The 26,369-nt window shown below is 50.0% G+C and overlaps 2 protein-coding genes, 1 long non-coding RNA gene and 2 other non-coding genes across 54 annotated transcripts; 3 read left to right on the plus strand and 2 right to left on the minus strand.

The window, feature by feature from the left end:
- The first annotated feature begins 3,082 nt into the window (after positions 1-3,082).
- On the plus strand, positions 3,083-23,044 carry AGBL5 (AGBL carboxypeptidase 5). 50 transcript variants are annotated; one of them, XR_014051751.1, is made up of 20 exons: positions 3,083-3,412; positions 3,663-3,788; positions 4,014-4,156; positions 4,330-4,407; positions 4,900-4,987; positions 6,324-6,584; positions 6,837-7,008; positions 7,248-7,411; positions 7,980-8,157; positions 8,423-8,601; positions 9,012-9,468; positions 9,964-10,133; positions 10,456-10,591; positions 11,288-11,490; positions 12,106-12,320; positions 19,854-20,006; positions 21,094-21,206; positions 21,509-21,555; positions 22,043-22,173; positions 22,512-23,044. XR_014051751.1 is itself a non-coding variant. In XM_081484052.1 (19 exons), the coding sequence occupies exons 6-19, from the start codon at positions 6,370-6,372 to the stop codon at positions 22,678-22,680; spliced, it is 2,655 nt and encodes an 884-aa protein (XP_081340178.1). In that variant the 5' UTR covers positions 3,083-3,412; positions 3,663-3,788; positions 4,014-4,156; positions 4,330-4,407; positions 4,900-4,987; positions 6,324-6,369; the 3' UTR covers positions 22,681-23,044. The 50 variants fall into 50 exon arrangements, 29 of the variants coding, with proteins under 29 accessions (XP_081340178.1, XP_081340179.1, XP_081340180.1 ...); XR_014051754.1 differs by having other exon boundaries at positions 4,066-4,156; XR_014051755.1 differs by having other exon boundaries at positions 4,085-4,156.
- TRNAY-GUA (transfer RNA tyrosine (anticodon GUA)) lies at positions 4,200-4,289 on the plus strand. Its single transcript is given in 2 exon segments — positions 4,200-4,236; positions 4,254-4,289. It is a non-coding gene; the product is annotated as a tRNA-Tyr (tRNA).
- On the plus strand, positions 4,644-4,716 carry TRNAA-AGC (transfer RNA alanine (anticodon AGC)). The gene has a single exon. It is a non-coding gene; the product is annotated as a tRNA-Ala (tRNA).
- Positions 18,649-22,315, minus strand: LOC145503790 (uncharacterized). The gene is made up of 2 exons (XR_014051773.1): positions 21,047-22,315; positions 18,649-20,950 (listed from the first exon to the last, which is right to left on the minus strand). It is a non-coding gene; the product is annotated as an uncharacterized LOC145503790 (long non-coding RNA).
- On the minus strand, positions 22,892-24,527 carry OST4 (oligosaccharyltransferase complex subunit 4, non-catalytic). Its single transcript, XM_081484092.1, has 3 exons — positions 24,071-24,527; positions 23,800-23,937; positions 22,892-23,147 (listed from the first exon to the last, which is right to left on the minus strand). Exons 1-2 carry the CDS (start codon positions 24,169-24,171, stop codon positions 23,823-23,825), a joined length of 216 nt encoding a protein of 71 aa, XP_081340218.1. The 5' UTR covers positions 24,172-24,527; the 3' UTR covers positions 22,892-23,147; positions 23,800-23,822.
- Positions 24,528-26,369: the final 1,842 nt, after the last annotated feature.

Consider the following 26,369-nt stretch of genomic DNA (forward strand, 5'->3'; position numbering starts at 1 on the left):
CTGTCCACAGGTCCCTAGACATGTTCCATTGCTTCAGTTCTTTACCTAAAACCAGTTACAGATGGGTTCAATTCTTAAGAGGAGTGAATCCTAGTTACTGGCCTGAATTCAAGGCAAATTGAAGAAAATGAGCTGGTGTGAGCTTGGGTTGGCACCAGTGCAGGGCCGGTAAAATGGTGACACTGCCCTACAATGACATCAAGTCCAACCAAGGCTGCCGGACTAGACTTTCAATCCAGCAACTCAGAGAATCCCACTTACAAGTGTTTCCTTGGCTTCTAACATGTACACTACTTTTACCTTATTGGATTCATCTAATTTCTAACATGTAATCCTGGGATGCAACATTTTTCTTTAACTCAGGTTAACTGGGTTCTCCACAGCTTCTCACAGGGACACTACTGACACCTCAATCGGCATTATTTGATAGATACCTGATTCTGGAATCCTCAGAATGTTTCCTCTATCCACTGCACCTGCCATCCATTAAAGCTAGATCAGACATGGAGATATTTCACTTTAGCACAACTCTACAGAAATCCTAGCCGAGCCAGTTAGCTGAACCAGTATAGACTGGTGGAGCACACGATACTGACAGGCGGGCAGTCACACGACTGGTGTTACTGGAAGTCGACTGACACCTTGAAGATCACTTCCAGACATTTTAACTTTACTTTTCACACACAGCTGGAGTTCTACAGATAACACATCAGGTAACTGAAGGGCAGTTTGTGTATTGTTATTTCTTACTAGCTTTAGTTACTAGTTCTTGTGTACGGACTTGCGTATTATATCTCAACACTTCTTTCTATTTTTCTAAGTCTCAATGCATACTTTTGGTTTCCTCTGGCTACTTGTACCCTGTCTACAGCTTCAGCTTTAGAGCAGGGTGGGTGGAGGGGGAGCCTGACTTACGTGGATAGATAATGTTGCTGGACTCATGCCTGTGGTGTTGCCAGCCTGTCCCCAAATGCCACCACTTTCAGAATGGAGCGTTTCCCACAGAGACAGGCATACCTGCTCCGCCCTATTCCAGAGTGACCCAGTTGTCAATTATACAGAAATTTCAATGGTTGGATGACCTCTGAGCATTTTAATATGTCTTATCTCTCCTGAAGGAGTTTGGATTTAAGTGAACACTTAAAGTGATGAATTCATTTTCTAATCATCTTCCTGGTTCTGCTCCCAAAAGGACCTGAGGGTACAAAGGACCTTGCTTTTCACTATCTGGTGTTCCATTCTTAACCAGTGGTTTCATTGGCCCAGACCTGAGGTATAAGAAGGAATTTTCACCATTCAGTGTATGAACAAATACTTATTGAATATTTTACCTATTAGAATTAGGAGTTGAGACATGTTGGATATGCCTCAGTATAATATTTTTACTATTTTAGTACACAAGTTATTAATTTTTAATAGATTTTCTTTTTTACAGCAGTTTTAAGTTCACATCAAAATTCAGCAAAAAGCACCATGTTGTTGCCCCTGCACTTCAGTTTCCCCCACTGTCAACATCAGTGAACCTATACTGACACATCACTATCACCTGAAGTCTGTAGTTTACCTTAATCATACTTTGTATGATTTAAATATTTTTAAATTTATTAAAATGTTACCTAATATGTGGGCTATCCTAGAGAATATTCCATGTGCACTTGAGAAGAATATGTATTCTGCTGTTGTTGGACGGAATGGTCTGGTTAGTAGGCTGGTCAAGGCCTCCGTTTCCTTATTGAGCTTATCTTAAACACATTATTGAAGAACTACAAATCAGTAAAAAAAGCGCTAAGCAACAATAAAAATATGGGTGAAAGATACTTTATAAAAGAAATGCAAATGAACAATAGACTTGGGGGGGAAAGTCCATTTCACTGCCCAAGAGATGCAAATTTAAAATAAGATACCACTTATTTTTGCTTATCCTGTTGACAATTTTTAAGTGATATACTCAGTGAATGCTATGATAGAAACTGGTATAATGTTTCTAGGAAGTAATTTAGTAACATTTGTCAAAAGCCTAGAAAATTTCGTATTACTTTACCAAGTAGTTCCACTCCTATAAATATATTCTAGAAAATAGAGAAGTCAACAGAAATGTGAACAAAGATTTACATATAACAACATTTATTGTAGCAGTATTAATCATGAAAATTTTGGATATAAACTGTCCAACAATAAGATGAATATTTCAATAAATTTTGGTAAAAAGCAGATGAGAAATGGCTAGTCAAATGGTGATTTAAAAAAACTTTAATGACATAGAAAATTGCTTATTATTAATTGAGTTCAACTTATTGAAACGTGGGCTACAATAAAAAATACAGAAAATAAATGTTGACAAGGATGTGGAGAAATTGGAACTCTCTTACATTGGTGGTGGGAATGTAAAATTGTTAACAGCTGTGGAAAACAGTTTGGCAGTTCCTCAAAGAGTTAAACATACAACTACCATAAAACTCAGCAATTCTATTCTTGAGTGTACCCAAGAGAAATGAAAACATACATCCACACAGAAACTTGTACACCAATGTTTGTAGCACTATTATTCATAAAAGCCAAACGGTGGGAAAAGACAAACAGAAGAATGGACAACCGAATGGAATATTATTTAGCCATGAAAGGGACAAAGTACCGATACTTGCTACAATTTCCACGAGTCTCAAAACATTATGAGTGAAAGAAATCAAGCACGAAAGGTCACATTTTATTATTTCTTTTATATGAAATTTCCAGAATAAGGTGAATCCGTGGAGACAGCCAATTAGTCGTTGCCGGGGGTGGGTGAAATGGAGATGGGAGTGCTTACTTTCATGGTTAAGGGGTGTTCTTCCAGAGTGAGAAAAAAAGTTTTTCAACTAGAGAGAGGTGATCATTTGCACAACATTACGAGTGTACTAAATATCACTGAATTGTTCATACTTTAAAATAGTTAATTGTATGTTATGTGAATTTCGCTCAAAAACAAAATAAAAGCCCCAAGCAACGTAATTAAAAACATTCTGCTTTCCGACCCCACCTTTCCGCAAGAAAGAGAGCGTGGTAAACACCTCTCCAAGAAAACCGCACCAATCTAACACTCTCCGACGCAACCGTAGGTAGCGTTTGCAGCGGCAGAATGAAGTTAAATCAATGGGAAGATGTTAACCTGCTTTGTGGATGCGCACAGACGTGAACCCCGGGGTGCGTTCGGTGACAACACAAACCTTGGATTTAAAGCTTAGCCTGAGCGACCCCACAAAATGTCGGAGTCGCCTGGGGCTTGAAACCCTCGCATAACCTGGATTCGCCCGGGGCGACTGTGACCGGAGTAGCTCAGGCGGTGGTCGCAGAGCAGGCATTAGAGACCGGGTCTCCCCGCACACCCAACCGGCTACACGGCAAAGCCGAGCCACACACACGAAATGGGTTCTAGGTGCGTTTCTTTGTTTTAAAACCCCGGGAGCTTCTGGTGGGCAAAGGATTGTGGGCTGGCACGCCAGGCCCTTGGAAGGAGACGCAGGTGTGAGGCCGGCAGGGGCGGGGGTCTGGGAGAGGCGAGCGGCCCGACTGCCCGCCCGGGCCGCGTCGGGCGTCGCTAAGCCCTCGGCTTCCCGCGCCTCCCGCCCCTGGGCCGCCCCGCTCGCCTCCAGCAGCTCCGTGGTTTGTATCTTTCTTGCTCTTAGGAGGAAGGGATCCCGACAAACATGGGTTAACTGACTGAATGAATGTCCTTCGTATCAGGAGGAAAGTAGGATTATATTGGCGCCCGCGGAGACAGCGGAGGGAAACGAGGAGCGGAAATAGCGAACGTAAGCCTTCGGCTTTGCAAACCCCGCCTGCGCCTGGCGAGAGCAGAGCAAGTGTGCATGCCGGCCAAGCTGGAGAAATCAGGAGCAGGAGTCAGGGTCGTGGGCCGGGTCTCTAAGCGTCCGCAGTCTTGTAGAAGCCACCGCGGGTGGAGGGTCGGGGGGTATCGTTTTGTAAAAAGCAAGGAAACGGCAGGGACCTGTGTGGTCCGTGTTTCCTTGGTCCAGGTTGGAAAGCGGGTCCTTTGGCAGCGTTCTTTGCTCGCATTTCTGTCTCCAGTTTCCTCTATTCTGTGCAGCCGGGAGAAGCTTCTTTAGAAGGTGGCGGCCAGGCATCCTCCAAGCTTTTGAGACCCTGGACTGCGGCCTTGGTAAGTATTAGAGGGACAGCGGCAGCAGCCACTAGTAGCGGGGCCTTCGATAGCTCAGTTGGTAGAGCGGAGGACTGTAGTGATGTGAGCAGTGGCAATCCTTAGGTCGCTGGTTCGATTCCGGCTCGAAGGACTTCGTGTGATCTTTTTAACCTGTCTCTCTTCCTCACAAGAGAAAAGCTTACCTAGAAACCCACTGAGTTTGCGCATTGCCGGTGTTCCTTGAAAGATATATGCGGTAAACACTCGAGGTACGGTTATGCTCTCTTGTGGATTACATGCAAAGGAGTGCTAATCTGTGCTTTTAAGTAAGGTTTATTATTGCTTATGTGTAATTATTATATGCTTGCTTTTAAAAATCCGGTCCGTGGTCCCACTGCACTCAGTGTGCTAAGCCAAATGAATTTCCCCAACCCTGGCGGGTACACTGGTCAGCGGACACCGCAGAACAACCTGTAAGGCAAAAGGAAAGCAGCCAAAAGCAGCTGGGGGATTAGCTCAAATGGTAGAGCGCTCGCTTAGCATGCGAGAGGTAGCGGGATCGATGCCCGCATCCTCCACTCGGTTTTTGCCCCATGCATTGGGAGAATTTCCCAACCGCGAGTGGCTGAACCTTGTGGGTGTTTTGTAATACACAAAGGAGTACGTTAGGCAATGATCAGCTTCACACGCGGTCCTTTTATTTTGCAGGTGAGTCTTTTCCAGGGTCCTTTTTGATCACCGTCTTTTTCTCCTCCCGGTAGCAAGGCCGTTAACCGTCTTCCGAGAAGACGCAGGTGGAATCCTCCCGCCCCGCCTGCAGGTCGAGCCCCCAAAACAGCACCGGCTCAGGTACCGGCTAAACGTGCGAGGGAACCCCGGTGTGCTGACCAATGGCAGCGCGCCTTACTGGGCGGGTAGCCAGCTGTGTCCGCGGCCAATAGGCGTGAGACTTCTTGTTTCCTGGCAGAGCGGGGTCCCGGCACCGCGGCGCTCAGGTTTTGTTTGGGTCCTGGGTGGAGGGCCCGGGTGCCGGGGCCCAGGTGGCGCCTCGCTAGCGGGAGAGGGAGTGGGATCACCAGCCCGGAGAGAGGTGAGGGGCTCTGCGTGGAGTGCGGGCCCCGGCCCCGCCCCCTTCTCAGCCCTCGGCGGCCCGTAGCCCCTCTGGAAGCCCACCCGGCTGGGCCACCCCGCCCCTCGCTCAGGCTGGCCCCGCCCCACCCCCACTCCTGTGGCCTCACCTCTGACCCCTCTGCCCTGCTTGTTAGCCTCCCTCGAGTCTGACTCCGCCCCGACTCATCCCAAGCCAACAAGCCGGGGCAAGCTCGGTCCTGGTGTGAGGGTCCTTTCGGAGACGTGGGTCGAGAAGCCATCCCCTGTCCCCAAGTAGGTCTCTATGGGCCACTTTTGTCCAGAGATGCTCAGAATACCCATTACTCACCCACAACCACCAGGATAGCTTTTCCAGGGGCCTCAGTGCTTACAGAATTGAGAGGGGGCGGGTGCAGAATAGACTCGTGCCCTTCGGGGGATTAAGCCGCGGTCTCCAGGTGAGCAGGTGGCTTCTGCCCAGTTAATTCTGGCTTGGCAAAGGCCACATGTCTAGTTTTCTTTCATAATTAATAGGTATGGGGTAGTAAAAAAAAAAGAAAAGAACCAGCCCTTCTAGGGCTCAGGGAGCGGCAGAATGCCAGGTCAGTACTTGTGAGAGCAGAGGAGTGGAGAGAGAACGCTGTTCATCTCAAGTTAGAAACTTGGTTTTCTCCCCCCTGCTCTTCTCCAGAGCAGGGAGCCAGTCGAGGAACCAGAGATCCAGAATGGCCCATCTTTCAAGCTGGCATTATGTTGGCTAGATTTGGGCAGTTGGACCTCTCTATCTAATCTCATCTTTGGGCTGCAAAGGAGCGTAGAGTCTAGTGTTTCCATACTTAAGTCATTGAGTATTTCATTTTGGAATAGCCACACTGTGGTAAAATAGGGTCCTTTGAGGTCAGTTACAACCCTTAGTATGGGGACAGAATATTGCTTACTCTTGGCCTTTGCTGGAAGGCCACATGTACCTTTTTTAAAGGGGAAGAGAGCCTCTTCTTATGGTACTCCGTTAGAGGAGCTCTCATTTACCCAGCGATACCCAAAGAACACGTTTTCATTTTCCTTCCCTCTCCTCCCTACCCCATGTTTTTCCCAGCTCTCAGGGCCTGAGTGGGGCAGGAGGATGCTTTCCCAGCCCCACCATGGAGCTGCGCTGTGGGGGATTGCTGTTCAGTTCTCGCTTTGATTCAGGGAACCTAGCCCATGTGGAGAAGGTGGAATCTGTGTCTAATGACGGGGAAGGAGTAGCGGGTGGGGCATCAGCCTCCACCAGCAATATTGCCTCTTTCCCTGACTATGAATTCAACGTGTGGACCCGACCGGACTGTGCTGAAACAGAATTTGAGAATGGGAACAGGTAAGAAGAAAGTAATGGAGGGTGGAAGAAGGAAGAGAGGCGGGCCCCGCGTCCCTGCTTCCGTTAGCCCTTTGAGAGTTCTTGCCAGCACACCACCCTTCCTCTCCCACCCCACCCCCTTCCTCATTCTCTACCCAGTAGCCCTTTCCCAGTTTGGCTTGCTTCAGTGCCCTCCCACCCCCCACCTCCCCACATAGCCCCTCTCCAACCCTCCTGTGTAGAATGATGTGTCTCTCCTACTCGGGCCCTCAGGTCATGGTTCTACTTCAGCGTCCGAGGAGGAACTCCAGGGAAACTCATCAAGATCAACATCATGAACATGAACAAGCAAAGCAAGCTGTATTCCCAGGGCATGGCTCCCTTTGTGCGTACACTGCCCACTCGGCCACGCTGGGAACGCATTCGAGACCGGCCCACCTTTGAGGTAAGCTTTCCATGAGGAGGAAAGACAGTCTTGGGTCCCTCTGGTGCCAGCTGGAGTCCAAGATAAGCCCCTGCCTCTGAAAGCCCAGAAGGAGCTGATTGTCACAGGGTGTCGCAGAGGGAGGGATGTTGGTAAAAGTGATGAGGGTGTGAGGTCAGCTCCTGGTGGTCAACCCAGTAGGCTCTTAGTTCTGACACCAATGGTGTGTTGCCCCTCCCTTTTCCTCCTCTGCTCCTCAGATGACAGAGACGCAGTTTGTGTTATCCTTTGTTCACCGTTTCGTGGAAGGCCGTGGGGCCACCACCTTCTTCGCCTTCTGCTACCCCTTCTCCTACAGTGACTGCCAGGATTTGCTAAATCAGCTAGACCAGCGCTTTCTGGAGAACAACCCTACCCATAGCAGGTGCCAACCCCATTCTTATTCCTGTCACACAGTCCTGGACTGCAGAGCACCTGCTACTCCTGGGACTTGCCCTCAGAGCCCTGACCCCAAACCTCATCTGTTCTTTCCTCTGTACAGCATGTGGGACTTTGGGTACCCCTGACAAATGTTTCTGTGTGACCTTGACTTTGGCATCCCACCACTCCACTCATCACCTGCCTACTTCAAGCCTCTTAATATCTCAGCTCCCATCAGTCACCAGAATTTAGCCAGCACTGCCACTGCTCAGCACACATTTGTTTTTTTCTGCCCCAAGAGAGGCCACCTCTCTGTGTCTATGCAAAGTAGTCTATCTTAGGGCACCATAAACTGGGGAATAAAACATTAACTTCATCCTTTCCTGTTCCCTGCATTCTGACAATGTAGACCCAACCCAAATCCTCAGGCTCATTTAACACTGTGAGGGACTAGAAGGCCCCAAAGGTTTGGGTGAAGGACCAGATCCTACAAATCCTGGGCTGGTGACTATGCCCACTGGTTGGTAGGACTTCAGGGACTTCTCTTGGCTTAATGACTTTTACACCCACAGCCCCCTGGATACCATCTATTACCACCGGGAGACGCTCTGCTATTCTCTGGATGGACTTCGTGTAGATCTACTGACGATCAGTTCCTGCCATGGGCTTCGAGAAGATCGAGAGCCTCGTCTAGAGCAGCTATTTCCTGATGCCAGCACCCCCCGACCATTCTGTTTCACAGGCAAGAGAGTGAGTAGAAATAGCATGAAGTTAGTACCCTGGCCTTGGCCCAGCCCTGGGCACCACTGGTAACTTGAGGCCATATTATCCCTCGGCCCCCGGGACACGACCTCAGCTTGCATTCTGAGGCAGATGTGACAGCTCCTACTCCAGTTGCAAACTCAACCAGCTGGAAATCCAATGGCTGTTTCTACCTCGTCCCACTGCCATCCCCACATGGTTACCCTGGAATATAGAGCAAATGACCTAATAATTGCTCTCCTCTTCACCTCAGATATTCTTCTTAAGCAGTAGGGTACACCCCGGGGAGACTCCATCTAGCTTTGTCTTCAACGGTTTTCTGGACTTCATCCTTCGACCTGACGACCCCCGGGCCCAAACCCTACGTCGCCTGTTTGTTTTTAAGCTGATTCCCATGTTGAACCCCGATGGGGTTGTCCGGGGTCACTACCGGTAAGAAGCGTGCCCAGCCATATGGATTGTTCCCAGTCCCTTCATAACCTGCATCTCAGTGGCAGCTGTTAGCCTCATATCTAGTGTCTGTGTTCCCAGTCCTCTTGCACCCTAACACAGGCAAATCCCTGTGATCATCCAGTGAGCCAAGAACAAATACAATCCCATCTAGTGGCACTTTCTAGGGGAGTAAAGCCAGCATATCCACAGGTCCATCTGGGTAGAGGGAGCTGTCTTTTAGATTTCTGTAGGAGGGATAACAGCTGACCAGGGAGAGGGCCAACGTCAGTTCTGTCTTTCCTGTTGCAGCTTCAGCCTCTCGTTTCATAAGTCAGTTTCCTTTCCATCTGCCATATGTCTCCTTCACTGGCCCAGCCCGCAAGCCCGTTTTGGTCCTTGTCTCCCTACAGCACAGACTCGCGTGGAGTGAATCTGAACCGTCAGTACCTGAAGCCTGATGCAGCCCTGCACCCGGCCATCTACGGGGCGAAAGCTGTGCTTCTCTACCACCACGTGCACTCCCGTCTGAACTCCCAGAGTCCCTCTGAGCACCAGCACAGTTCCCATCTCCCTCCTGAGGCTCCCCTCTCTGACCCTGAGAAAGCTAACAGTCTTCAAAACAGAGCTCACCTTGGGCACTTGTCCAGCGGAGATAAACCTGAGGCGTGGACACAGACTGAGGCAGCCGAGCAGAAGCCCAACAGCATGTGGATTATGCCACAGCAGTCAGCTGAGGTGGAGCAGCCGGCCCCTGATGCCATCCCCCCCAGAGAGAGTGGTGTTGCTTACTACGTGGACCTGCACGGACATGCTTCCAAAAGGGGCTGCTTCATGTATGGAAACAGCTTTAGTGACGAGAACACCCAGGTGGGATTCTGCAGAACATCATGTGAGTGTGGGGAGTGTTGCAAGTCAGGAGATGAAGGTCAGGCCATGAACGGAGGGAAGAGGGCCTTCTGGCAGGAAGGCCTGGGGCTTCCAAGAGGCAGCTTATTCTGAGCGAGTTCCAGGGGCCAAAGAAGGGGCAGCACCTCATTGTGTTACATAATGACCTCTGAAAGAAGGTCAAGCTACTAGCATCATAGTCTTTGTAGAGTTTGGAACACCAGGGGAGAAGGAGAATTTTATATTATCGGAGAGAAGAAGGGCTTAAAAAGAGGTAGAATCATACCTTCCCAGCACCTAGAAATATTGTCAAACATTCAGTGAGGATGTAAGCAACGCTGACTACTGCTGATGGTTCTGAAGGTGTCTGTATGCTGTGTGAAGGCACATGACCCCACACTAGGCATCTCTTCCTTGCCCCATCCTTTCTTTCTCTCTGTCTCTCCTTCTGAGTTGCCTTTTTCCTCACCCAAACAGGTGGAAAATATGCTGTATCCAAAGCTCATCTCCTTGAACTCAGCCCACTTTGACTTCCAGGGCTGCAATTTCTCAGAGAAGAACATGTATGCCCGAGACCGCAGAGATGGCCAGTCTAAAGAGGGAAGCGGCCGGGTTGCAATCTACAAAGCCTCAGGGATAATCCACAGGTTGGGTGGAAACTGAGATACAGTGGACGAAATAGCTGCCCAAAGAAAACAATAACCCAGTGTAGCGTGTGTGAGGGGCAGGGGATGGCTGAAGTCTTCCCAAAGGACAGATTCACAGTTTGTGTTGTTGTCTTTAGCCTGGGACACTACCTTTTGGGGGACCTTTCTTCTGTGATGAACTGCCAGGGTCAGTTGCTAGTTGCTGGGAATCAGCCTTTTCTATTTGTGCACACTGTACCCCAGCTGATTATCTCGTAGACCACCTAGTCTGTCCCCCATGGTTCTGTCCAGATTCTGTCTGATAAAGGTCTCCATGTCTTAGCTACACACTTGAATGCAACTACAACACTGGACGCTCAGTAAACAGCATCCCTGCCGCCTGCCATGACAATGGGCGTGCCAGCCCCCCTCCCCCGCCGGCCTTCCCCTCCAGATACACTGTGGAACTCTTTGAGCAGGTACGAATGCAGGGGATGAGTGGGGAAAGGGGAACCTCAAAGTCTGGAAAGGCCTTCACCTCTGCCACCTGACTCTCAGGTCCTCTGAGGCAAGGCTCACCAGTATCGCCGTCTCACCTCTCAACCATGGTGGTGGTTTTCCTCAGTTATAGGCACCAGGCCTCTGACTGTAAAGGTACCCAGGGGATGAATGGGCACTACTCTGACCCCGAGCTCTGCCATAGAGACTCTCCTAGCACAGCTGAGTCACATTCTTTGCCTGTGAGCTTATCTTCTCCCTTCTATTGGATTAGTTCCCTCGTGAGTTCAAAGCACCCCCTCCACAAAGGTCCTGATGATCCCGGTGTCCTGGGGCACATGAGAGGGACAGAAAGAACTGTGGGTTATAGAAGAGATCCCAGTGCCTTCTCCTGCTGGTAGAACTCCTGCCTGGGGCCATCCCGAAAGCCCACCTGCCCTTGCTCATAATGGACGAGGGCCCTAGACAGGCAGCAATTTAGGGGATAGCCCTCCTAAATCCTCTTTGCAGTAAACAGCCTGAGCACCCCAGTTGACAGAGTCATTGAGCAAACGTGAGGCCGGCCTCTCCTTCCCTTCCACTGGGCTGTGCACCCCAAGCCAACACAGCACCCATGTATGGAAACAGCTTCCTGGGTTGGAAGACCAAGCCACTGAGCCAAACCGGACTCCCCACAGGTGGGACGAGCTATGGCCATTGCAGCTCTGGACATGGCAGAGTGCAACCCATGGCCCCGAATCGTGCTGTCGGAGCACAGCAGCCTAACGAACCTCCGGGCCTGGATGCTGAAGCACGTGCGCAGCAGCCGAGGCCTGAGCACCACTGTGAACATGGGCGTCAGCAAGAAGAGATGCTCTCGAACTCCACCCAGAAGTAACAAGTAAGACGAGCAGCAGGGGGGGAGAGGCTGGGGCACTGGAACAGGGCTCTAGAGTGAAGGAATTTGTGTGATTCCAAACTTCCAAAAGAACCACATGGTGAATGTTTCCAGGGTGAATTCAGATTAGAAAGGTTAGTGCATTTTTTGGAGAATGGGATCCTCTTCCCATTTACATAGCACTACATACTTCCGAGATGTCGGAAAAGCAGGTTAGGGGATTCCCTGCTCCAGAGCCCTGCACAAAATCAAGTAGAACTAGGGTGGAGGTCCCCAGGGGTGGGTCTCACCTTCCCATGGTTATGAATGTCTGAGGGGCCCAAGGCAGCACCAGGGTGACAATGGGGACCTCACTGGGAGTTAAAAGCTGTCCAGGGCCAGCCCACATGGCTCTTAGTATATTCTCAGCAGGAACGTTCATGTGTGAACAAGGGCCCCCAGGCAGCCTGAGATGCCCCAGGTTAGATTCCTTATCTGTGGACACAGATTCCTCCCTGCCACCTCGGAATGAGTCCCTGAGCCTTTTCACCCCAGAGGTGACACTGTACTGGGCATCAGACCAGGGAGGACAATGCAAGACAACCTGGTCCAGGATTAACTGGTGTCTGCTTCTTGCAGCGGACTGCCTGTTTCCTGCTCTGAAAACACCTTGAGCCGTGCGCGAAGTTTTAGTACTGGCACAAGTGCTGGTGGTAGCAGCAGCAGCCAACAAAATTCTCCACAGATGAAGAACTCCCCCAGCTTTCCTTTTCATGGCAGCCGGCCTGCAGGGCTGCCAGGCCTGGGCTCTAGCACCCAAAAGGTCAGCCACCGGGTGCTGGGCCCCGTCAGAGGTAAGCTAGTCTGGGAGCCCCTGCAACAGGTGTTCGCTTGTTTGGGGCATTGCTGGGGGAAGTGAGAGCTTGAAGATGCACACTCAGCCTGGGACCAAGGGGTGAATCAATAAAATTAGTTTGTAGCAGAATCTGCAGCCTCTTCTGCGACCTTGGTGTTCCCTGCGGCACGAGCTCCAAATGGTACTGTGTGGCAGAGGCAGGAGTCCGGGGTCTTGGGTTTCATCAACTGCTGGGAGGCAGGAAGTGCCCAAGGAAGAATCACTGGCTAGAGCAGGGTCACACTGAGACATGGAGCCTCCACGTCAAGGACAGGGTCAGTCTGTCTTGGGAGCAGGAAGGATAAGGAGGTGTCCTCACAGTCAGTCACAGCACCATGCAGAGATGGTGAATCCTACCCAGGGTCTCTATGGCTGAACTTGTTCCTGGCTTCAAAGCCTGTTCAGAAAGTGTTAGAAGGATGCCAGCTTTTCCAAGGAAACATGGAACTACAGACAGCTTCTGTACTAGGCTCACAGTCCAGCCCCTTCCAGCGGTAGCCACAGTCCCTCAACTGTGCCCCTGGGTTTGGCCAATAAGACCCTGCTTGACCAGAAACAGGTGGGCCTTTAGGGAAAAAGAAGACGAAGGGACTTCAGAGCCATTCCTTGGGAGTGACCTGGACTGGAGTAGGGCGACTGTTGCAGTGCTATTCCTGGAAATAACACTAGATCAGAAATCAACATTGTATGTGGCTTCTGGGCTACAGCAGTCTGGCCAGAGTATAGAGGCTTATACACTAGATCTGAGCTTTGCTGGTCTTCAAGCTGCACTTGCCCTTGTCAGCACTTCCCAGCTGCTCAGCTTGCAACAAAGCTTTTGGTGCAGAGCAGAAACATGCCCTGGCGTCAGTGGCTGTGGAAATGACCGCTAATTAGAGCAACCACAGGAGAGAGCAGTGGTCCTCACCAGCTTTGACCAATAAGATGTTGTCTCTGGCAGACCCCATAGTTAACTCTGCTTAGGTTCCAAGCCCCACTCTGAGAGTCTGTCTTCACTGAGAAAGGACACTTTTGTACACTGTTTGAGTATTAAAGCAGTAATAATGCCTTATATTTAAACAGCATTAAACAGTGAACAAAATAGTACCGCATATTTATTTCATTTAATCCTTACAAGGACCCTGAAGATGGGTGGTATTTCCATTTTTCTGATGAGGAAGCTGAGGGTGCTGAAGGTTAACTGGTCCAAGGTTGCACAGCTATTAAGTGGCAGTTATTCAAACTTATGTCTTTTTGCATTCTGGCATACTTGAGTTTCCTATCTTAAATCTGGATATTTTTTCTTCTTTTAATTTCTCTTCCTCTTAACTCATAGAAGGAATATGAGCACCATAAATCTCCTTCCCTGACTACAAAAGGGAAACAGTAAAGAGCCTTTTCTAGGTCGCCACTGGAGGATTCTGGGCAGTTTTTAGTCAATATTTTATTAGCATCTTCCCTGCTCTATCCACCCCCCCACCCCAATGTAGAGTGCTGTATTAAGTTCCTTGAGTGAAATACATATATTCTGTTTTTTACTTCCCCCAAATAACTAATAGAAAATAGGCACAGTCAGTACAAATTCCTGGTGGACTGACTTGAAACTTCATAAGGGATACAGAGCTGTAAACACAGCAGAAAAGTGCACTGTAAGCAAGGAACACAGGGAGCCACTGCTGTGGATAAACACACGAGTAATCACCCAAAGGATGGTCAGTTGAGAAGTGGTTTTGAGGAATGGGTGTGGTTTATGGTTTAACAAGAACATTCCAGAGATGAGAGTGATACTCAGGACCAGAGCTATGTGTAGAGGACGACAAGCAGGCACACTAGCTGATTCGAAGAGCAAACCCTTCCCTATGGAAGTCAGGAAGAAAGGTGGGAGGAAGAAGCCAAAATGTGTTTAAAACAAAAGACTGTGCGTTAACAAGACACATGGCAGTGACTGTGTTTCTCACGATGGGAACAAAAGATCTGCTTAAGTGAGCTGTCTGTGAATTGTTTATATAGAAATCAGGCAGGGATGGGAGATGGGGTCCTTGTGGTAGTTTATACATGAGATGACAAGTGCCTGTACCAGGGTCTATGAAGGTATATAATAGAAACAAGTGGAGGGATTCAGTGGTGGTGGAAGAGAAAGACTAAGACAGCTTCATGGTTACAAGCTAAAGGAGTATTGTCATGATGACATTAAGACATTGTCTGAAGAAGAGTGCTGAGTTTATCTATTTTAGACATGCTTGGATATCACGGGCTAGCTATATGGAGATGTCCTACAGGTAGAAAAGGGCTTCCCTAGTGGCTCAGCTGGTAAAGAATCTGCCCGCAATGCAGGAGACCTGGGTTCAATCCCTGGGTTTGGAAGATCCCCTGGAGAAGGGAATGGCTACCCACTCCTGTATTCTGGCCTGCAGAACTCCATGGACTGTATAGTCCATGGGGTCGCAAAGAGTCGGACACAACTGTCTTTCACTTTCACAGGCAGAAAAAGGGCCAAACTGCAGAAAGGTGACATCAGGGTTGTATCTAAGAGTCCTCCACATACAGGTGCAGGTGAAACCAAGTGAGAAACTATATTCCCCCAGGTAAATGAGCTTAGAAGCAGAAAGAGAGCTGGTTTGAGGATCAGGACACCCTCTGGACTTGAATAAATATTTGTAAGAACAAGAAACTATCTCTGAATTCAAGGGGTCAGGAAGGTTCCTAATAATGCCAGACAGGAAGACTGTAAGGAGCTGAAAGAGCAGACCCAGGGATCTTGACTCCTGTGTTCTCCTGAGCATTTGCTGGTGTTCCAGTTTTTGCCACTTCCATCTCAAAGTCCCTGATAAGACTCCAGGATGGGAGACTGGCCTTGGCTTGGGATAGGGACCTCAGATGCATACTGTGGTACTGGACTTGGCATCTTCAACTCACCTTGGGAAAACTTCATTTTGTCCTGTGCTGTAGCTTTGTGACATCTGGTTCCACACACGTGGCTCCCGGGGCCTTGCCACGTCTAGGCATCCTTTATCTTCCAAGATAAGAAAACCATGAGCCTCATCTCTCTGAGATCTAACTAAAAAGCATCTGTAAATACACCTTCCAAATCCCCAAACTGGGATTGCTGAAGGTTTTTTTTTTACTTAAGAACTTATTTATAAGAAAATTCCCACTAATGCATAAAAATGATATCCCATGTAACCATAGGTTAGTTAATGGCAGTCCTTTATTGGCTAGAACAGAACATGAGGTTGGGCTATCCAGAAAACTTGGAAAAGATCTAGGTATCCCAGCCAGCAGCTCAAGGCAGGGCCTCAGGGAACTAACTAGTCTGGCTGGGCCTGTCCTCAGAGGCTGGGGGATGACATTTTAGAAGCCAAAAAGTAGCCAACTTGGGGTGAATAGAAATGTTGCGGGGGCAGGAGGCTGGAAGAGCCTGACTAGGCCTTGCCTCCCAGCACCCCCTGGCTGTAGTGCCAGAATCACTGGGGAATAGCTAATGTCATCGCTAAAGTGGGCAGTTTAGTGGTATGAAAGCAGATGCAGACAGAGGAGGACCTGCTGGGTAGAGGGCGGAGAATATACGAGCTCCTCCTCCTCTTGGCTATGCATTCATGAAAACAAGGCTGGGGGGTTGGGGCGCAGGTGGAGAGAGACACCAGCGAGGTGCCCAGGACACATGACTGAAGAGGCACTTGCTCTCAGGATCAGGCAAGGACCTGCTGCTACTGCTGCTGCTAAGTTGCTTCAGTCATGTCCGACTCTGTGCGACCCCATAGATGGCAGCCCACCAGGCTCCCCCGTCCCTGGGATTCTCCAGGCAAGAACACTGGAGTGGGTTGCCATTTCCTTCTCCAATGCGTGAAAGTGAAGTCGCTCAGTTGTGTCCGATTCTTAGCGACCCCGTGGACTGCAGCCCGCCAGGCTCCTCCATCCATGGGATTTTCCAGGCAAGAGTACTGCAGTGGGTTGCCATTGCCTTCTCCGGGCAAGGACCTGGACCTCCCTAAACTGCACCCGAGGTGCTTCCCTTCCAGCCTACAGAGCAGGCTACTGGTGTAAAGACCAGGCAAGGGCTTAAGAGTAAAGCAAGGAGCCTTCAGCCGTCAGCCTACCACGGCCACTCGAATCCATCCCAGCTCTGGCACTTAAAGCTGAGGTTACCAGAACTCTTTCCTGGCCTCCATGATGCCTTGTCTCAGCTGACTGGTAGCTTCTGGTGGAGCACTTCAAGGCCAATGATGAGTAGAAGTTCCTTTGAGAAGTGAGTCAAAGAACATAGGAAGCCTCCAGGCCTCCAGCTCCATCACCACTTTTACCTTTTCCCATGAAAACAAAAGTTTCATGTTAAATAGCTATATGCCCTCAGACTAAAACTTATCTGATGGCAGGAAATGTTTCCTAACACATCTGTTTATTCTCTATCACCTAGCAACACGCTTGGCACTTATTAAATGATTTCCAAATATTTGTTGAACAAATAAAAAGCAAAAAGCTGGGAAGTGAATGGAGGCTTGTCTGCCTATCCACCCATCAAAGGGCATAAATCAGGTCTGTGATCATCCTAGGGATCCAGTGATTCCTGAGTGCTACCTGGAGGGACAGTTCTAAAGATGTCTGGGGAAAGTGGGGATGATGCTGGACTTAGGCACAGGGTACACAACTGCTCCAGAATTGTGAGCCCTCAGAATATCCATTCTGACTCACACGATGGTGAGGTCAGTCTAGCTCTGCGTCTCGGGCCTCTGCCCAGGACTGACCCGCTGCTCCCAGATGGAACCTTGGGGCTGATGACCATGCTGCACCCTCTCAGAACCGGTCACAGATGCACAGCTGGTCCCATCACCACTTGCGCTCAGCCTTAAGCCGCCATTTCTGTAGTTTAGAACCAAGAAGAGTTGGAGCTCCTCCCTTTAATTCTTGTCACAATGAGACTGGGTAAGCTTGGATGACACCAGCGCCCAGAAGTCAAAACACGAGAAGCTGGGCTGTGTCCTTAAGCTGCCAAATTTACAGGCAGGCCCCACCACGTCTTAAGACAGGCTTTTAAGTGATGACCTGCTACCTTTAAATGCCTCCCATTTTTCACATCAGGCCTCTCTCCTAAACCAAACTTGTCTCCTATCTTGAAACTCTCTTTAGTGGCAGGCTTCCAGAGATGTATCCTTAATATCTTTCCCTTGATCCCTACATTTCACTTGGCATTTTTTGTATCATTTGCCCATTTTGCTTTGTATCTTCTTGAGTGTCACTCGGTTCCTTACTGGAACCTATAAACGTCCCAGAGGCCTTCACTCTCTTGCTTGCACCCTTTTATCCTTTCTTGGGTAGGTTGAAGCTTCATCCCCTAACATGGTTCCAACATCCTGTGTATAGATATTTCTCAGATCATCTATTTCCTGCTGTTTCTCCCTCTATCATAAAGTTCATTATTTGAAGTGACTTGAGTACACTGTCACATGACATCATCTTGACATCCCTGTTTTAACTGAAGCCATTACCAAGGTCTAGGCTCTGCAGTATCTCTGAGTCTTTGGTGGTGGATAATGTTTCAAGTTATTTGACTGTGGCCATGAGTCTCTGACTTTGGTTGTTTTGTTGGCATCGCTGAGCCAACTGTTACTAGCCCCGTAAGGCCTAGTTGTTTTTGACTCCTGTCTGTGGTCTTATACTCTAATTGGTACCCAGCATCTTGGCAAACTCCTCAAAGCTAGAGGAGCTTCCTTCTGAGATCTCTCCCTTTCTTCTCGTCCTTTTTCACACAAGTATCAGTTTTTTAAAATTTGGTTTGGGAACGTTCCCGAAGTACCCTTGTCACTGCTAGTGTAGTTAGACAAGATAAAACTCCTGTTACCTACTTCCTACTTTTTACATGAGGCTTTTTACATGTAACTCATGTTGCTTTGTCAGAAGTCAGCTGGCATCCTGTAACCAGCATCAAATTCAGCTCCACAGAAGTTAATGGCTCATTTGATTTGAGCATTTGGTGCTTGCTGTCCCCCTGTGATGAGGAGGGACCTGCCACGCCTGAGCACCTCCCTGCCCCTTCTCATCACCATCTACCCAACTGGGACCCCACCTTTCAGAATCTGTAGCAGTGAGGCTCTAGCCACAAAGAAGGGACCAAGAGAGCTGCCCCATAAAAGTATAACCATATGCCCTTAGACAGGGATTGTTGAGTCAGCTCATGGTCTGCAGTAGGTGTCTGCTATCCAGGCAAATAAAATGTTTAAGGTATTTGTTTTTCCAGGCAGTACTTTATAGGCCCTGAGATACACAGTGTTGGAAAAGACCAGGTCCCTACCCTCAAGAAACTCAAGTTTCAATTAGAATATTAGCTAACATTTATTGAGCGCTTACTATGTGCCAGGCACTGTTGTAAGTACTTTACACATACTAACATTTAGTTAAGGAGACAGAAACCATAAATAGTTACTTGCCGAGGGAACAAAGAACAATTAAAGAAAAGAGAACAATTAATTTTACTGTTAATGGTCAGGGAGGCTTCCCAGAGGTGACATTTCAGATGGGAGATATAAGATGCCCAGAGTTCACTGGAAGAAGAAACAGGCATTGCAAAGGAACAGCATAGCCAGTAGCCACAGAGGCTACAGCAGAGAATCAAGTCAGCATCCTACTGAGGGTGTGCAGACTGGACCCACAGTAGGTGGGGCTTTGAATGCCATGTTCAAACATTAGATTTTATCCTGTAAAAGACCTTCAGCATCTCCCCTTTGTCTGAGCCAAAATGATTTTTGATCAGGTCTGTATTTCAGAATAATAATTTCTGGCACCTGTGTGAAGGATGGATTACAAAAGGGAATAGACTCAAGCTGGGGAGGCCAGTGGGGAATATTTTTTTAAAAGCTTGGATGAGAGATAAAGATTATATCTGGACACTTGTTAATGGCAAAGGTGAATAAAGGGGGAATTCAAGAGAAGGCAGTGGGAGAACTGTCCAGGTTTGGATTAAATACAAATCTAAATGTGAAGGCGTTGAAAGATGAAACAAAAGTTTCTAGCAGATTTTTCACCAAGATAGGGAGAAGGAAAGGAAGCAAGGGGTCATGAGACACTGTTTGGGTCATGAGACACTGCTAGGTAGAAACAACCAGTAGACAATTAGAACTGCAGCTCAGGAAAAAAGGGCGAGAGGGAGACTTAGGAGTTTTGACCACACAGAGCAGGAGAGGATAAAATGGTGAGGGATATTGGCATTTAGGGGCAGGACAAGTAGTTGAAGAGGGGCATTTAGAGGGAAGAGAAAAAGCCAAGCTCAGTGACTTAAGAATGAACTGGTGTGAGTAAGCTAGTTAGCTACAGAGGTGAAGTAGGATGAGGGTTGGATGAACAAGGAGAGCTGGAGTAAGTTATTAGTTCTACCCATCTTAGATTTACTTCAGAAGAGGGATGCTGGTGTGATGACAAGCTGGAAAACAGGCATCTGCTGACAAGGGAAAGCCGGTGGGGCAGTGGAGTGACAATGCCTCCCTTATTTGCCCTTTTATCTGCTTGTGTCCCTTCCAATCAGAGCCCCGAAGCCAGGACAGGAGACGGCGGCAGCAGCCAATGACCCATCGCCCTACTTCAAGCAGCCTGGCCCCATCCCCAGCTCCTGCTAGTTCTAACCCAGCCTCTTCACACATGGGCCCCTGCCTACTGCCCAGATCACTCAGCGTATCAGGTTTGTACTCACTGCCACTGAAATCTGGGTTGGTCAACCTCCTTCCTTCCCTACCTCCCCGGGTGTAGGTGAGAGTCCTGACTAGGCTTGAAGAAACCCCTCCAGCTCTGCTGCCATGTGACCTGCACCTCCTTCTTGACTTCATGTTATGCAGGCCACTCCAGACCAGGGCCATCAGTTATCCTCCTGGATTATCCTAAATCCCTAAACTAACATTAATGCCCTTGTACAGGAAGCTGGAATTTAATGAATGTCTTTGTATAATAAAATAAGTTACCACTTACTGAGCGTTTACTATGTGGCAGGCACTGCTCTAAGCACATTATCTCATTTAATCTTATTTTTACAGTTGAGGAACCTGAGGACTTTTCCTACCTGCTATTTATTCACATTCCCTGACTCCAGGAGCTGGGCAACATTAGACAAAACTGAAGAATGAAAACAGTATAGGCCTTTTCACCTGTCATCACCACACATGTTATGGGATCATGTCATTCACATAGAGAGCCTAGACCATCTGCTTTCCTTTTAAGTTCTAGACTCAGCCATGTAATGGAGTGGATGGGAATGATTTCTAAGACTCCAGTCTGACATCTTCTGCCTCCCTCAGAACCTGCTACTCCCAACCTGTTAACTCTTCGGTGGTTAGCCCTGAATCCACTGGTCTTGGTGCTGCTTGATTCTTAAATGCTTACACACACAACTGGGATAATGCTAACAAATTCAAAGCAGCTCAGCTTGAGTGGGTTCTGAGTCAAGTTCCAAGTTGCCATTCCATCCCTTGGACCAGACTAGAGCATGTGGTGGTTCTGAACCAGGGGCAGTTTTGCATAACAGTGGACATTTGCCAATGTCGGGAGAAATTTTTTGGTTGTTACAGTGAGGAGGAGGCAGGAGAAGAAATGCCGTCTGCTGGGTTGAAGCCAGAGATGCTGCTAAACATCCTGAAACATACAAGGCAGCCCTTTACAACAAAGAATAATCCAGTCCAAAATGTCAACAGTGCCAGTATTGAGAAACCCGGATGGAAAGGAAGTTACCTCTTCTCCACGGCCCCATCCTGATCCCAGTTTCCTTTGTTCCCTAGGGAGCAGCTGCTCATTCCTGTCTTCAGGAGACAGGACAGAGGCCGTCATGGTGATTGGGAAAGGTCTGCTGGGGGCTGGACCTCGGAGCCCCTGTATTAGGACCCGACTGCAGGTAACATTTTGGGGTCTTCCCCAGCTCCCAGCTAACAACTCTGGCAGAGCCCAGCAAGGCGCTGTTCACCTGGGGAGCAGGAGGGAAAATGCCCAGCACTGCTTTACATCCTTGCCCCACAACCAGAGCAGAGAGCTGCTCTGATGCCTGAATGCCTGTCTGTCGAGTGCCTCCCATCCCCTTCAGCCAGGTCTCTTGCTTGCTTCCAATCCCAGCATCCCTGCCAGACATACCCTCACCTAAGCCTGCTGGCTTTGGCTTTGCCTGACCCTGCCCTTAGCTTCTCCTCTCTTTCTGCCCAGACCTGCCCGAGGAGACTTCCCGCCAGGAGGGGTCCCGGATTCCCCAGGTAACACATCTGGTTGCTGCTCCAGGACCAGCTGTGCCACCCACTCCACTTCAGTCCAGACCCCCATACTAGGCTGACTGAATGGGTACAGGCACAGGCTGCCTGGATGGGTGAAGCTTAAGCTGCTCTGGCAGGGGCTGAGGCAATGAAGGCTCTGAAGTAGACCTACTAATACTCCGACATCTTTCCACATCGTGCTTTTCTACTCCTCCAGATCTTGGCTGTGGTATAGCCATGAAGGTTAAATGATGGGTCCTTTCGCCTCCCCTAGGTTAAGTAAAGCTTGGAGTGTATAATCATAGACTGAACCTGAGTTTTCTAGCTATTATCCTGCCTGACCCTCTCAGCTAGGCATAGTGCCCAAGAACTCAAGGTCCCAGTACCCACGCTGACCCCTATACTACACTTGTACACATGGAAACTAGAAGGAAACCTAGAAGCAAAAAGAAGAATCATCCAGCCTCTTAGCCTCCCCCTGTCCACACAGGCTAGGCCCAGGTTGGCCCAGGGCTCACCGCCGACTTGCAGAGGGATGAGAGGCTCTTCAGGCCCCACATCCCCTATCCCCCGGACCAAGGAGAGCAGTGAGCCGGAGCCGGGACCCCGCTGCACACCACGGTGAGCACCAGCGTCCAGCCCCTCATTCCACCTCTTATTCCCATTTCTGCCATTCAGGACCATTTTCTTCCTCCCCTTCTCCCTTTGACCCCCTAAAGACTAAATGTACCTCCAGTAAGAATCCAGTCGCTGCATTTTTTCCATCATGCTCTCAGTCTTCACTCCAGCAGACAAGAGAACAACTTCCAGTTAGGGCCTCAGGCACTCCTATCAGACCACTGTGCAGTGCTCAACCTGCCTAGCCTCCCCCATCTTGTCTGTCTCACGTCCCAGCCCCTGGCTAAAAGACCAGAAGGGCAGAGTTTTCAACCCTGATTCCTCTCTTTTCTTTGTTGCAGGCTGCCTCAGACCGGGCCCCCACGGCCCCGCTCCGCCCCCGCCTTTTCTATTTCCTGTAGTCTGTCTGACTCCCAGTCTCGGATTTGTTATAGTGGGGGGCCCTTGGGCCAAACCGAGGTTTGTTTTGTCCCTAAATCTCCCCCACTCACTGTTTCTCCCCGTGTCTGATGCCCTGACCTTCAAGCCCAGGGTATGACCCCACAGTGGGGAACACAGTGACAAATGTGCTAGTCCCCTTTTTCAGCTGCTGATTCCATGTGACAACTCTATGTAACTTCTTAGAACACCCACCACACTGTTCTGAGACATTGCCAAGCATCACCTTGAGACAGGACAAAGCAGGGACCTGCCACCCCTTCCCTCCCTCCACAGCACAAGATTTTGGGACCACAAAAAAAAAAAATCTATATTTTTATATTGGGGGGAGGGAGTAGAAAAGAAAGTAGCCCCTATACTGGGCCCTATTCAGTGGCAGCTTCTTGTTCCATAGGGTTAAGGAAGACTTTGAGGAAATAAAAGTTGTTTGGAAAAATCCAGGTGTAGTTGCTTTGTATGTTGTGATGGGTAGAAGGGATGAAGTGAAGTGTGAAGGCCCCTCACACCCTCCATCTTGCCTCAGACTATGTCCTGGAACCCTAGAAAAGAGGGGGAAAGACCTGAGGTAAGGAAAATGCTGCAGCTTTCCTCTGAGGCTATCCTTCAGAATCAATTCCCATCCAGCCTGTTCCCCCTTTTCAGTTCTCACCCACTGTTACAGGTTGGTTTACAAGCCCTTCATACAACCTCCCCCCATCCCACTCTTATCTATGACTTAGGTCTATAGTAGCCACCCCCTACATAAGGGCCCTGTGCCCCTGAAATAGAATTCTCTATTTCTACAACCCCTCACAAAAAAATTATGCCTAAATAAAAACCTAACAACCTTGGAAAAGTTAGGACTATTTTAAGTGAAGAGCCCAAATCCTCATACTTGGATGGCATCCTCATTACTTTTATTCCTTAGGGTGTCAGTACCTCCTTGCACCCATACTGTCAACTTGGAAATCGGGAACCACATGAAGATGGGGACTGAATGGGTTGACAGTATCCACCCCGTTCTAGCAGGGAGCAGTTTAAGGGGGAAGGGGGCAGGGCACTCGCTACTTTGTGCGGATAAAGAGGCCCAGTTCTGGACTGTATCATGCCTGGCCCAACACGTTCCGATTTGAAGTCTCGAACCCTGCAGGCCCTGGCGCGGCCTCCCCGCTCACTCTCCAGGGGCTAGGCAATACAGCCCCGGACCGTTACCTGGGGCAGAGAAAGCGCCACTCTCATTCCTGCTTCTTGGGATTGTTGACGGCCACGTAGTGATAGAGAACGACAAGCAGGAAGAGCGACACGCCCAGCATGTTGGCGAAAATGGCGAGCTGCACGTCCGTGATCATGCTGAGGAGAAGAGGAGGGCCTGAGCCGCGGACCAGCGCACTCCTCGCCCAAACTAGGACCCGTCCTTGCCCGCCCCCCCCCCCCGGTCCAGCCACCGCCTATGGGTCGGTGATCGCGCCTGCGTGCCTCTTACCTGATCAGCTGGGCTCGGCTCCGACGAGGTCTGGGGACTAGCTTGAGGTAGGAAACCTGGACCGGAAGTTTGCAGCGCCAATTCGGCTCCAAACCAGGCATTTCCGGTTGTGAGGCCGGTAAGGGCTCTCTAGCCTCAGCGTCTCGCCTGCTCCCGCGGCGCGCTCGCGAGGGGCGGGGTCTTGGGCCGGGCCGAGGAGGGAGGGGTCGTCGTGTGGGTCGTGAGGCTGATGCGCGCTCCGGACGCCGCGCGACGCAGCTGACTGCAGCTGGCGCGTCCCCGAACGCGGTTAGCGGCCCTAGGGCAACCTCGCTGGAGCTAAGGAGTGGGCTAGAGTGAGGGTTCAGCGGCGGGGCCGGGCGAGGAGCTCGGCCTCAGCCTAGACGGTGCCCCCCCCCCCCGCCCCGGTCCCGGGCCCCCGCGCTGCTGCCCATCCTTCGCTTCCCGGCCCGGCCAGGTGCTTCCTTTGCGCCCTGCCCTCAGGGTCCCCTCCCTGGCCCGGGCGGCGGGGAGAGGGATGAGAGGCGGTGTAGAATGGGGACTGGAGTGGGGCGGCCGGGTCCCTCTCCTTGGCGCGCCAGCCTTTCTGCCCCACATGCGCCAAATAGAACGATCCTGCCTGTGATCTGACCGGTGCCTCCCTTAGTCGGTCTCCCTCCCTCCATCCCACCCCAAGAGGTGGGCGTCGGAAATAGGGCGGACCCTCCTGGGATCAAAACCCAAACCGTGGGACTTCGGCCAAGTGGGAAATCACCCCCCGGATGTCAGGGAGCGGGGAAAAGGAGGAAGGGCTGGGAGCGGCAAAAGGGGTCGTGTGAGTGGTAAGCAGAGTGGGCCTCCGAGGAGAAAAAAAGACGACAGTGGGTACATGTCCGAGGGTCTCTCGTGAGGGGAGAGGCAGCCTGGGGCTTTACAACCCTCTGCCCGGCCCAAACCTACTCCCCCTCACTTCTTGGTTTCCCTCAGCTTCACCATAAAAGGGAACGGCACTAAGCCAGGCTGGGGCCGGGGGCTGGGCTGTTGCTCTGGAGCTGTCAGGGGTAATGGAAGCCAGTTGCTTTGCGGTAGAGGGGGGCCAGGGCTCAGGGGACGCCTCTGGTTCTCTGAGCCAAAGAAAACTACAGGAGCTGCTATGGGGCTGAAACAGCTGGGTGAGGGGGCTGACTCGCTCCCTGTGTGCACAGTGAGCTGAGGGTACACTAGCCGGGAGTGGGATTCCCTGACTTGGGACCATCAGCAGTTTGTCCTCCATGCTCCAGCCCAGTGACTCCTAAACTCAATCTCTGCCTTTAGCGGTCTGTATTTCCCCGGCCTCCCCTACCTCATCACCCAGCCGCCACCCAGGATTTCCCAGAAGTTTCCTATTTAGAATCCCAAGCCCATGTTCCCTGCACATAACAAAGTGAAACCCCAGCTGTGTACTCACTCCCTCACGTGTCCCTCTGTGAGCAGTCTGTCCCCAGCTCTGCTCTGGGAGAATGAGGGTCTGGGTCTTAAGGGATTACACACATTATGCTTTGCATCTCCTGGAAATTTAAAGCAGATCCAAGTACAGCCAAACATTTAGATCTACTGTTGAAACAGAACTAGATCCTAGAAAGTACACTTTCTAGACTGTAAAGAACATGAGGGAAGACCTTGGAAGTGCTTCAGCTTCTGAAGGCTGTTCTAAAAACCAGCTGACCCGGGTGCAAAGTAAACTAGACTCTCAGAGCTGAAGGGGGCCTTCAAGGTCATTTTATGAGGCAGGAAACTGGAGCCCAGAAGGTAATTGATTTGACCAAGTTTCTACAAATGGCTAAAGACAGTGTCCCCTGATTCCTGCCCTTCTGTTCCATACTCCCTGTCAGATAGTGGACTCAATAGATTGGCCTAGGGTCATGGACAAGCGGAATAGGATTTGTTTTTTAGAATCATCCAGAAATGTCCTTCACCTCCCAGAACTTCCTGTGCCTAGTTCAGCGAGCCTTAATCAGCTTTGAATGGGTCACTTGGCCTAGTGCCTGGAGGAACTTTTTAACCAAGTTAAAAATGGTCTCCAGGGACTTCCCTGGTGGTCCAGTGGTTAAGATCCTGCCTGCCAGTGCAGGGGACACGGGTTCAATCCCTGGTCTGGTAAGATTTCACATGCTGCAGGTCAACTAAGCCTGCGTGCTGCAGTTACTGAGCCTGTGTGCTGCAACTACTGAAGCCCGCACACCTAGAACCCGTGCTCCACAACCTAAGAAGCCACCACAATGAGAAACCCTCACACCGCAACAAAGAGTAGCCCCTGCTCACTGCAACTAGAGAAAGCCCG

This window comes from Giraffa tippelskirchi, chromosome 4 (genome assembly GCF_054371585.1).
Source record: "Giraffa tippelskirchi isolate mGirTip1 chromosome 4, T2T-mGirTip1v1.2.pri, whole genome shotgun sequence".
NCBI lineage: Eukaryota > Metazoa > Chordata > Mammalia > Artiodactyla > Giraffidae > Giraffa > Giraffa tippelskirchi.